Source organism: Arachis ipaensis, chromosome B05 (assembly GCF_000816755.2).
Source record: "Arachis ipaensis cultivar K30076 chromosome B05, Araip1.1, whole genome shotgun sequence".
Taxonomy (NCBI): domain Eukaryota; kingdom Viridiplantae; phylum Streptophyta; class Magnoliopsida; order Fabales; family Fabaceae; genus Arachis; species Arachis ipaensis.
Window position 1 is genome coordinate 134765254 of NC_029789.2, and position 12217 is coordinate 134777470.

Genomic DNA, 12217 nt, shown 5'->3' on the forward strand with positions numbered 1-12217 from the left:
TAATAATAATAATAGCAATATAGCAATGTTTGGGAACATTATCTTTGTACAACTACTGTACGTTCAAGGTTTAGATAATTCTTATGTTTATTTATGTTTAAAACATTTTTATATCATGGATACAAATATGAAAAATTTTTAAATAACATTCAACACAAAAAAACAAAAAGCAGGTGAGAAATTTGGATGTATAGGTTTGTTGTCATCATTGGCAATGGGGTGGCATCGATCGGCATGAAAGGCAAGTTGTCCTTCAATGTGGCTGGCCACATGCTGCATATAAAGTAATAAACCTACCTTTCTGATTTGATATATTATTTTTCACTTCATTTTAAAATAATTATTATTTTGTTTTTTATATTTTTCTACCTTTTATTAATTTTTTATGTATTAAAAAAAATAAAACGAAAGAAAATAATATTTCTAGTTCAGATTGGTAGTAAACAAATAAATAAATAAGAGAATGAAACTCATTATTATAGTCACTCATTCGGTGAAATATCTGAATATATTTTTAATTTGCTATTTAGTATTATGTTTTAAAGAAAATCTTAATATTTTTTAAAACAATAAACTTTACATTTTTGTTCTTTCTTTCAATAAAAACTTAGTACCAATTTAAAAATTAAAAAATTCTACTTACGCATAAAAAAAAAAGAATTTAAATTTTTTAAAATAAAGAATCAGCAACATGATAAAATAAGGAGTTAATTGAATATTTTTAAACAAATAAAAAGTATAAAAATTATAGATATAGATATAGATTGAAATATTTAATTTTTTATATTTTATTATTTATCTCATTTTCATATAAAACGAATTTGTTATATACATATTTCATTCTTAAAAAAGATAAGATTAAAAAAAAAAAAACAGTGTATTTAGTTTGTGATGAGATAAGATATTATGATCATTGTAAATATATTTCGCCTATGATAAAGAGAAGATACATGTATAACTATCTCATTTACGATGAAGATGGAATACATGCAAAAATAACCTATATATATTCGTCTGTAGACGAGTTCATTTGTTAATTTTTTAAGTTCTTTTAACATTTTTTTAGAAAAATTCTGTTTTTTCTACTTTTCTCGTTAGATTTTAGATCATTGAACATTCAACCGATTGAATGCGACTACACATTGCTAACGTTCGCCTGTAACTGAATTAATTGATTATTTCAATATTATTAATAGTATATTAATTTTGTTAATTAGTTTAAGTTAGATAATAATGATTTTAAAAAATATAATTGTTAGAAAGTATGTAGTAATAATTTTATTCTAATTAATTTAAATTAGTTAGACTTTTTGTGACATGATAAAATATTATTGAAGAAAATTGAAAAAATAATATTGGTGTTATAATGACATACATAAACTCTTTGTAAAGCTGAAAATTCTTAATTATTCTATATCACATATATGTACATATGACCATTGAATTTTTGATGAGGAGACGAGATACTTATTTAAAAAAAGTGAGTTATTTAGATAAAGGTATCTAAATTTTTTTTTAAATATATTTTGTAGTAATTAAAATTTAATACATATAATCAATTAAATTGTATTATTTTTGTCAAAATTAAGTCAGACAAATTAATTTGATCAAAAAAATAATGAATCAAATCTTGAATTAGTCTAAATTAATATTATAGAAAATGACTAAAATACTCATATATAACGCTATGACGACAGAGAATTAAAGAACTAGAATTTAGGATTCTCAAAATTAACACATATAATAGGAGTATTTTAGTCATTTTCTATAATAAAGGTATTGTAGTTATTTTCTATAAAAATAATATTAATTTAGGGCGGTTCAAGATTTGATTCACTATTTTTTTCAGTCAAATTAATTTATCTGGCCTCATTTTAACAAAAATAATACGATTTAATCAATTATATGTATTAAATTTTAATTACTAAAAAATATTTTTAAAAAAAGACGTTTAGACGTTTTAAACGTCTTTATCCGAGTGACCCCTTAAAAAAATAGTGTTAATCACAATTGAATTTTTAATTTTTAGAAAAGGTGTATCTAAGACGATCACTCTCCAAATGATTGAAATATCATCACTCCGAAATCCATATTATTATTTATTACTGCTATTGAAATTCATGATCACTCCATAATTAAATAATTAATTAAAATAAAAAAAGTATATAATATTAATATCCGCATTTTTCCACTTGAAGACATTCGGAAACTGCTTCAGTTTCAGTTATCGAATTTACCATTCAGCTCTTCCCACTTTTTGTGGTCTTTGTTTCTCTCTCTCTTTCTCTCTCTCTCTCTGTTCTTCTTCTAGTAATACAATCCCCTTCAAAATCCGTCAAATCTTCTTCCTTTATTCCATTCTTCAATTCCATTTCCCAATTGGGTACTCTTTCATTTCCCTTTCTCTTACCCCACCTTGTTTTCTGGTCTCTTATTGTAAAAAACTATGAATGAGTAGGTAATGCATAGCAACAAGATCACACTTTTTGACAACTACAAAGAAGAAGAACAAGAAGGAAAAAAAAGTTTCCTTTTTTATTTTTGTGGCATTAAGAGCAGAGTGATTTGGTGGTTGCAATGAGTAGAAAGAAAAGGGGACTTTTGTTCAACATAGAAGAAGTTGCAGTGGACTTCTTCTTCAACCATCTCTTGAAGGAGAAGCCATCAATTCCATTCTTCATTCCTCTGGTTTTGGTTGCTTGGGCTATTGAGAAATGGATGTTCTCTTTCTCCACCTGGGTTCCCATTCTTCTTGTTGTGTGGATAGCTATACAGGTAGATATTCAGTGATGATTGGTAACTTTTTTATTTTTATTTTTATTTTCTCATTTTAAAATCTGTATTCAATACATGAATTGAATTTGAAGCAACAAAATGTTCCCCAATTTGGTGGTCTTCCAATCATTGTCCTTAGTTTCCCCTCTTTTTGTCTTACTTTATCCATCTGGCATTTACTAAAATATTTGTGCACAATTTTTAGTACTACAAACTATCTTGCCTGATCACTTTAATTGTTGTTGTCAAATTTCATGAAATTGAGGTCATTTCAGATTCAATTTTTAACTAATTATATTTCTGATTATGGTGATACCTAAGTTTTTAGTATAAACTGTTAAGATATGCACCGTTGACCTTTTTTGATTAGTTGACATTGGAGCATAGTTACATAGAACGCAATCCATTTGTATATAGTATGCCACATTTAAAATATTTTTTGAGGGAAATATATTATGGGGCTTTGGTATGCAGGTGAATTGTGAATTGGTCACTTAACGGGTGAATTCATGTAACTATGCATCGAAACACTTATGTGTAATGTAATAGAAGAAAATAGACAAAATCAATGGTGGTTGAGCCTGAGCTTAATGATATTTTTCCTAGTGTATGATATAAGCAGTTAATGTGAGATTTTGCTGTTCCATTTTTAGTATGGTAGGTATCAACGGAAACTACTTGTTGAGGACTTGGATAAGAAATGGCAACGAATCATACTGAACACATCGGTACCTTTCCCTTCTCCTTTTCATCATTTCACATTCCCAAAGTGCTTTATGAAGTTGACTTCAGCTTCCTGTTCTTATAGCCGATCACTCCGTTGGAGCATTGCGAGTGGCTGAATAAGCTCTTGACTGAAATCTGGTCCAGCCATTATAACCCAAAGCTTTCAATAAGGTTATCGGCGATAGTTGAGGTGAAATATCAGTGCCGTTTCCTAGTACATTTATGTTACTGTCAACATTAAAGTATAGTAGTTATTATGGTTAAAGTAGTTTGTTTAGATTCTACATATTGTTATCTTCTACATTTTGGAATACTCTCTATGTTTTCAATAAAAAGGGTAACTTAGATTGGAAGTCTGTAACACAAACAGATTTCTGTTTTTGTAATTTGTTTTTTCCTTTAGCTCTTATGGTGATTAAGAAAACATTGAAAGAGTCGATAAGTTTCTTGTTGGCAATTCTTATTCATTCTACACTCTGCAAGATTTCTACATTCTGTGCAACACACTCTTCAGACATGCACTAACACCCCACCCCCCGCAGGAATTGTTATGTATTTTCTAATTTGATTTTCTTGCTTTTATCTTTATGTCTCTAGAAACGTTTAAAGCTCCGGAAGCCAAGACTTATAGTAAGAAACACTCTTTTCCTTCAATCATAGATGCTGGAAATTTCATAGGTGCATGCTGAACTAGGGAAATCATTCTGTAGGAAAGAGTCGAGCTGCAGGAGTTTTCATTGGGTTCATGCCCTCCTAGTGTGGGTCTTCAAGGGATGCGATGGTCAACTATCGGTGATCAGGTTTTACTTCCTTCACATTTCAATATTATAACCTGAAAAACAGTAGTTTTAGATATTTTATTAAGAATATTTCACATGATTAGGTTTTGATTCAGACACAAATGAAATGAGCATTTTCTTGGTATTTAACAGCGAGTCCTACAACTGGGTTTGGATTGGGACACAAATGAAATGAGCATTTTGATGCTTGCGAAGCTTGCAAAGCCATTGATCGGAACTGCTCGGATTGTGATTAATAGTCTTCATATCAAGGGTGATGTATGTAAAAGCAATGTCCGCATTTTGAATTTTGAAGAAGCAAATTTAGAGAAAAAGAAAACATTTGGATATGTTATCTTTACTTCTAGGGCTATGAACTGATTTTCATGCATTAATTAAAAACATGGTTTGGTGCTTTATCTTTTTGTTATTAAGATTCATATTTCATTTTGCAGCTTCTATTTACACCAATCCTGGATGGAAAAGCACTTTTGTATTCATTTGTATCAACTCCTGAGGTGAGAATAGGAATCGCCTTTGGAAGCGGTGGAAGCCAGTCACTTCCTGCCACTGAATGGCCCGGTGTTTCTTCTTGGCTGGTGTGTTTCTACTACGTTTGATTTAATATAATTGTTGTAAGAAAAATAATAAATTTCGAGTTGTGCTGTTTTCCATAAAAGACTTCTATTTGCGGTGCTGTTGTAGAAAGAATATGAACTTCGGTTTTGATGCAACTCTTAGAAATTGTAATGCATTGTGGATTATGAAGCTGATTCTATGTAAACGGATATCAGCTTGATGCCTTTCTTGTAATCATGCTTATTTTGAATTTATTTTTTTGTAGGAAAAGCTTTTTACTGACACCTTGGTTAAGACCATGGTGGAACCTCGGCGCCGCTGTTTTACTTTGCCTGCTGTTGATTTGAGGAAGAAGGCTGTTGGTGGCATTATATATATTAGAGTGATTTCGGCTAGTAAACTTTCAAGGAGTTGCTTCAAGGGGGGATCTAGGAGGCCTCAAAATGGTACAACCAATAGTTTCTCGGTGGACAGTTTTGATGACAAGGACCTACAAACATTTGTCGAGGTAGAAGTTGGGGACTTAATCAGGAGAACAGATGTTAGACTTGGATCAACCCCTCGATGGGATGCACCATTTAATATGGTTTTACATGATAACGCTGGAAACCTTCGTTTCAATCTTTATGAGTCTCATCCCAACAATATCAAGTGTGACTACCTAGCAAGTTGTGAAATCAAGGTACCAAAATAATTACCATGTCAGGTCAAATAGTAGTTACATTTCTTTAGTCTTTATTATGTTTTGGAAACTACTTCAACTTTTATACAGTCCTTACTATGGTAAGTTTTTGAGCAGATGAGGCATGTTGAAGATGATTCAACAATATTCTGGGCAATAGGACCCGATTCTGGGGTCATAGCAAAGCAAGCACAATTTTGTGGAGATGAAGTTGAAATGATGGTCCCATTTGAGGGGGCTAACCCCGGGGAGGTACAGTGTTTATGACCATTCTATAATTAGTTCCTCCTGCTTTATGATTTAGACACTTTGGTTGCATTATGGCCACGCGGGAAACAATTTTCTCATGTGAAATTTGTACACGAACTGGACATATTTTCAATGTTGATAACATTTCTTTGTAAATAACATTATATCGATATTAATCATTTAAAATTGATTATGGAGTTTCATAGTGATAGCCTTTGTTGTGTTATGCTTCTAGCTTCATCTGTTTGTGGTCCGGGCTTAGTTTATTATATCAATTTTAATTGGTCTTAATGAATGCTATAACCTTTTAATATACAAAATGATTATTTTTCTATTTTTGACTGATTTTTAGTAATACCTCCTAGAAAAATGCTCTTTAGGCCAGATTTTGTGATGGATAATTGATTTAGCTTTTTGAATGAAAATAAAATATTGTTGAATGGCATATTCATTTACCTCCTTTCTTCAATTTTCAGTTGAAGGTCAGCATTGTAGTAAAAGAGTGGCAATATTCTGATGGTACGCATAGCTTGAACAGTCTCCGGTCGAGTTCTCAGTCATCAGTTAGTGGATCATCAAATATTCAGTTAAGAACTGGAAGGAAACTTAACATAACTGTTATGGAAGGAAAGGATCTCGCTGCAAAAGATAAATCTGGAAAGTTTGATCCATATGTCAAACTTCAGTATGGTAAGGTGAGTGGTGTTGTGTCTCCAAGGCACTTCTCTCTCATTAACATGATTAACTGAGGTTGTAATGATTACGCCATATATAATTTTGTTGTTAATCTTCCAGACTGTCCTGAAAACAAAGACTGCCCATGGTTCGAATCCTGTATGGAACCAGACGTTTGAATTCGATGAGGTTAGTGGCGGTGACTACTTAAAAGTAAAAGGCTTCAGTGAAGAAATTTTCGGAGACGAAAACATTGGTAGTGCAAATGTAAATTTGGAAGGGCTGGTAGATGGAACAGTCAGGGATGTATGGATACCTCTAGAAAGAGTGCGTTCTGGAGAATTAAGACTTCAAATACAAGCAGTCAGGCTCGACGACCAAGAAGGATCAAATTCAAGGGTGTGTTTTATCAGTAAAAAAATTAGTGATGCTTTTAGTAAATTATACAAATCAGAAGAAAAGATATGCAAACAGCTGAGATTCTATTTGTATATTATCTCTTAATCACTTAATTCTAACATGCTTTGCTACATTGAAAATGGCCAGGGATCAGCTCCAGGCCCGGCCAATGGTTGGATAGAACTTGTTCTAATTGAGGGAAGGGATCTTGTTGCCGCTGATCTACGAGGCACAAGCGATCCATTTGTGAGGGTGCAATATGGAAACATAAAGAAAAAGACGAAGGTTGGAACACTTTTTCCTTGGTTTCTTTTCATGAAAGTGATTTTCCTTAGGCATTACAGTTTTATCTGGATTATGATACAAATATTAAGGCAAATTACACTGACTTGCCCCACAGTTAAGCGTTATTAGTAAAAATGACATTCCTTCGTTTGTAAAAGTATACACTAATCTTTTGAAATTTAGGTTATATAACACTTGACACCCTTGTATTCTGTAAAATGTGACATTAACCTCCATTATAGACATATTGACCTCCCCTCGAACTCGAAGGAGGGTAGTGTAAGCATGATAAATCAAGGGGAATTGTGTGTAACATCACCTAAATATTAAAGGTATCCATGGCATGGTGGATTCTTACTAACTTCTATAACTTTTCAGTTTGCCGTATCTCTCTTATCTTTCATTTCGTTTAATCCTTTTGGGGTAACTTGCTCCTCAATTATGTATTGCTTTATTTTGCAAGGGTAGATTGCACTTTTTTTTGTCTTGTAATTTCATATTTTCATTGTGGTGTAGGTTATATACAAAACTCTTAACCCTCAGTGGAACCAGACCTTAGAGTTCCTCGATGATGGTAGTCCCCTTGTACTCTATGTGAAGGACCACAATGCATTGTTGGCCGCATCAAGCATAGGTGAATGTGTCGTCGAATATCAAAGGCTGCCTCCAAATGAAACGGCCGACAAGTGGATACCCCTCCAAGGTGTGAAAAGGGGAGAGATTCACATCCAAATTACTAGAAAAGTTCCGGAGTTGCAAAAGAGAAATAGTATAGATTCTGAACCTTCCTTGAGCAAATTACACCAAATTCCGAACCAGGTGAGATCTTGCAAATCTAGAAATTTCTCTTCTAAGTTGCTAACTAGATGGAGAAGCATGGGTAGATAAAGCATATTAATTATATTTTTTATAGATATAATAATAGAAATAATTAAGAGAGAAATGAAAATTTAGTGAAAGCAAATTATCTTTTACAATAAAATAAAAGCTTACTGACATAAAGGAAAGAAAAGGTATGTAACTATGATGACCCAAAGCCGAGTTATAGATTCAAATATTACAAATTTGGTAATATAAAGTTAGAAAAATGTATATAACTGTTATGGCCAAAGCCCCATTATAAATTTGAATAATTACATGGAATGGCTTTTGTGATGTTTCCACAATAATGTAGATTTATAGATGGTTAGCGTATATACTCTCTTGTCTCCGCACCGATGTAATGCCCCACAAAACTTGCACACACTTGTTGCCCTTCCTAGATTCCAGGCTTCACTAATATAATTTGCCAATAGGTGCATATATACATCCAAACATAAAATTATTGATGAACCAAAGATTTTTTTTTTTCACATGTAAGTTTATTTGGTATTTGGATATTGAGCAAAACAAATTATGTTTTGTTGTAAACAATAATGGGATAAGATTCTAAGGGCTTACCTGTCTGGAAAAATGGCAACTAGTAGGAATTGTTTTTGTGAAGAAGTATGTTCAATTTGTAAAGTATGTGTTTGAAAGTAAAATAATATAAATTAATAAATAAGGGAAAAACTCTTTAATATATAGTCATATATACTTGAAGTATGAGGGATGTTGGACATCGTCTCAAATTAAGTAATTGCTTTCTGAAATCATCAACTCGTGCCATAGAACAAATTTATATATCTAAATAGCGCCAAAGAAAAATATCAAAATAGGATATTGTTTCGCTTTTGCTCTTACTTGTTGAGTAAAACTAATCAATCATGCCACTAAACTCTTTATTCTGTTGTTCAGTTCCTTGTTTAACAATTAATAGTTGGGTTTCCTAGATTAACTATGTTTCTTTTGAAATAATTAATTCTCTTCACCTCAATGTGAATACCTAATCTGTTAGAATAAACTACACTGAAATGAATGATTAAGAAGATCAGTGGATTCCTTACCAAATAACCACACAAATTACTTTTGCTTATCTCTTACTTTCACTCAACCTGTAGCAAGCATGACAAGAAGGTTTGAATTCCTTTCTCAAGTTCATGTCAATTCAATCAAGTGTTGATTAGACATTTGAATAGGAAACGTGAATTACATCATAATGAGATTAATAATCAAAGAGTGGCTATATCAATGGCCTAATTAAAGGGTCTATCTCATTAACGATGAGAACAAGATAACAAAAATGGAGGAGAGGTGAAAGAAGCTCCATTGAGATTGAAGCCATTGTGCCTTTTTTGTATCTATTAGTGATCATTTGGAACTCAATAACTTCCAAGAACCTTCTCCAGCTGCCTCCTCAGTGTTAACGGTTTGGAGATTGTGCCAAAAGATGCTTAATTGCATGGTTAAAAACCCTTGAATGATAGACTCTGTAGTATTTAGTTGGATTGGAATTCATGCACCTCTAATGATAGATCTTCAGCTTGACAAGTTTTATGGGATCAAATTAGTCATATAACATCTATTTGGTGTAAAGCTCTCAAACATGTTGAGATTGGAAAGCTGCACTTGGTTGATCTTTTGTTTGTTTTTTGCTTCTTTGTAAGGAGGATCTCTGATACTCTCATCTTTTTGTAATTTTCTTAATGACATTCCTCTTTTATTTTAAAAATACCCCTTTTATTACCCTTAATCACATGTTGATTAAATAATTTACGTGTTGAGAGTCGCAATTGTGCTCCAACATGGCATGCCTGTGTTAGAGCCCACAGTTGCAATCCTGTATCTTCTGACTTGATTGTGCTCTAGCATGGTTGCAATAGGTTGAATTTCCTCTTTTTGTGCTAAACATACATAAATAAGAACTATGAAATCATTAAATAACAAAACTACACAATTCTACTATGTATAATGGTATGGAAATGGCTAACATCTATGCTAAAGACTTGGGAAAACATAACTCACATTGGAGAATTATCATGATTAAGTGGCGATGAGTGAATGCTCACAACAAAAATACCATTCATGAGACAACTGAATTCTCAATGGCTTCGAATTTTGCTGAAGCACTCTCGTACAAAATGTTTCTTTCTTACTATTTCTGCTTACATGTTCTTTATTCAATGTTATGAATGAAATGTTTTATCAAATGAAATGGGGAAGTATAGAATAGGAGGCACATCAAAAGAATTAATTGAAGAGAGAAATCACATTGTAAGCCTAAGGTGTAACCTGTGTTAAGTCCCTTAACAAAACTTGCAAAACGGAATAAAATTAGAACCTAGATCTTGCAAATACACTGCTATAAAATATTCTTACTGCTGTAAAAATGCTTGCTGCAAACTTTCCGCACTGCTATATTGAGCTTCAAAATGACCAATTTTTCAGCATTATTGAACAAATGTTGCAAAACTATCAACATATAAGTTGTGCTGTGTGAAGTTATTATCATCCTCATTTTATGTTGACACATTGCATAAATTGAAATATCGTCGCAGATTAAACAGATGATGATCAAGTTCCGGTCTTTAATAGAGGACGGAAACCTCGACGGGCTATCAGAAGCTTTGAGTGAGCTAGAAACTTTAGAGGATACACAAGAAGGTTACATAGTCCAATTGGAAACTGAGCAAATGATGCTTCTCAGCAAAATAAGGGAGCTAGGTCAAGAGATGATTAATTCTTCTCCTTCAATGAGTCGAAGATCTTCTGGAAGTGGAAGCTGACCCTTGTCTTCCTTCTACTTTGTAGTTGAAGTTAATATATACTTTCCCATGCTCAACTTTGCTTATGGGAAAAAGAAGGACCATCATGAAAAGATTTTGTACATGTTTTCTAATTTTCTTAGCATGCAAGTCATCTTATAGTATCACATTATAGCTTGTATATGGTTAATTTGATTAATTTTTGTATTGGTATGCATAATGTTGGGAATCAGGTGCTGCATTCAATACAGAAAGGACTATTATAGTTTTTCTTCATAGGGTTTAGGCCAGTAGATATCCTTAGAGATTCATGGGTTTGGACAACCAGAAAATTAGTTTTGTTTCTATTGTAGGAATGTAAGGGTTGTGTAGTCTTTTCACAAGACATGATTTTATAGGATGTGAAGGTTGGTTATTTCCATCACAAACTAGTTGTGGAATTGTTACCATTATATAGTTGACATGAGTGGTGTTTATGTAAACTTAAACTGGTGACATATAATATATATAGTTCCACTCTTGTTTATTTTTCTTTGCATATATATAATTTGTCACTTTTGAGCATATATCATGTCTCCATTAACATATCCAGTAACTGAAGAGATACTATTAGTTGTCATTGTCAACAGATTTAATAGATAGATATATGATTCTGAGGTCAAATCTCCAATGTAATATGGCATGGTTGATTGTTTAGATTTAGCATGCTTTTGTATCTCTCTCTTGTTCTCTTTTGGCTAAAAAAATTTTAAATATGGAAACTACATGATGTATCTGCCAAAAAATGGATCAATCAAGAGAACATTTCCTTGGGGTGAAATTCATTTTAAAAATGATAAAGTACATTCATTGGGAAGAATCTTTTTTGTAGTCAACAAAGTGATTTCGTTAAAAGATAATTGCAGACAATGGGTAACAAATTAACCAAGTTCGAAAGTTTAAACAGAAAAGAACATCCATCCAGAATGTAGAAATTGTTAGTGTTTGAATGAAGTTGTAAGTTGAGAGGAAAAGAATCACCATAAGACGATGAAGAACTTTTGTTGTGATGAATGAGGTTGTGTGATCATATTTGTTTGTTTCAGGTACTAATGTTTCCTGTTTTTAGTTTTGTATGTTCTATGTTGAGCTTTAAATTTGAGTTGAGAAAAGGTGAAAATACAAACTTGTACCTCTGGGCAACCTATGTCTTTTTTCTGAAATGATTTTAGAAAATTTTACATAAACAAAGAGTGAAATAATAAATAGATTAATCCCAATTAATTTATTGGTAATAAAAATAATATTAATTTGTATTTTGAGTTGAGAAAAATACAAACTTGTACCTCTGGGCAACCTATGTCTTTTTTCTGAAATGATTTTAGAAAATTTTACATAAACAAAGAGTGAAATAATAAATAGATTAATCCCAATTAATTTATTGGTAATAAAAATAATAAATAATA

At 31.9% G+C, this 12217-nt stretch overlaps 1 protein-coding gene across 1 annotated transcript; it reads left to right on the top strand.

Moving 5' to 3' along the window:
- LOC107644291 (synaptotagmin-5) lies at window positions 2214–11310 on the top strand. Its single transcript, XM_016348132.2, has 14 exons — window positions 2214–2775; window positions 3429–3503; window positions 3584–3691; window positions 4099–4131; window positions 4212–4301; window positions 4434–4559; window positions 4736–4879; window positions 5125–5541; window positions 5659–5793; window positions 6267–6485; window positions 6586–6864; window positions 7012–7149; window positions 7666–7968; window positions 10566–11310. Exons 1-14 carry the CDS (start codon window positions 2578–2580, stop codon window positions 10791–10793), a joined length of 2493 nt encoding a protein of 830 aa, XP_016203618.1. The 5' UTR covers window positions 2214–2577; the 3' UTR covers window positions 10794–11310.

Excerpts from the sequence above, each read along its gene's own strand:
- LOC107644291 (XM_016348132.2), top strand. The coding sequence starts at position 2,578 with ATGAGTAGAAAGAAAAGGGGACTTTTGTTCAACATAGAAGAAGTTGCA. Across the intron at positions 4,880-5,124 it reads CCGGTGTTTCTTCTTGGCTG|GAAAAGCTTTTTACTGACAC; the intron begins GTGTGTTTCTAC and ends ATTTTTTTGTAG. Across the intron at positions 7,150-7,665 it reads ACATAAAGAAAAAGACGAAG|GTTATATACAAAACTCTTAA; the intron begins GTTGGAACACTT and ends ATTGTGGTGTAG.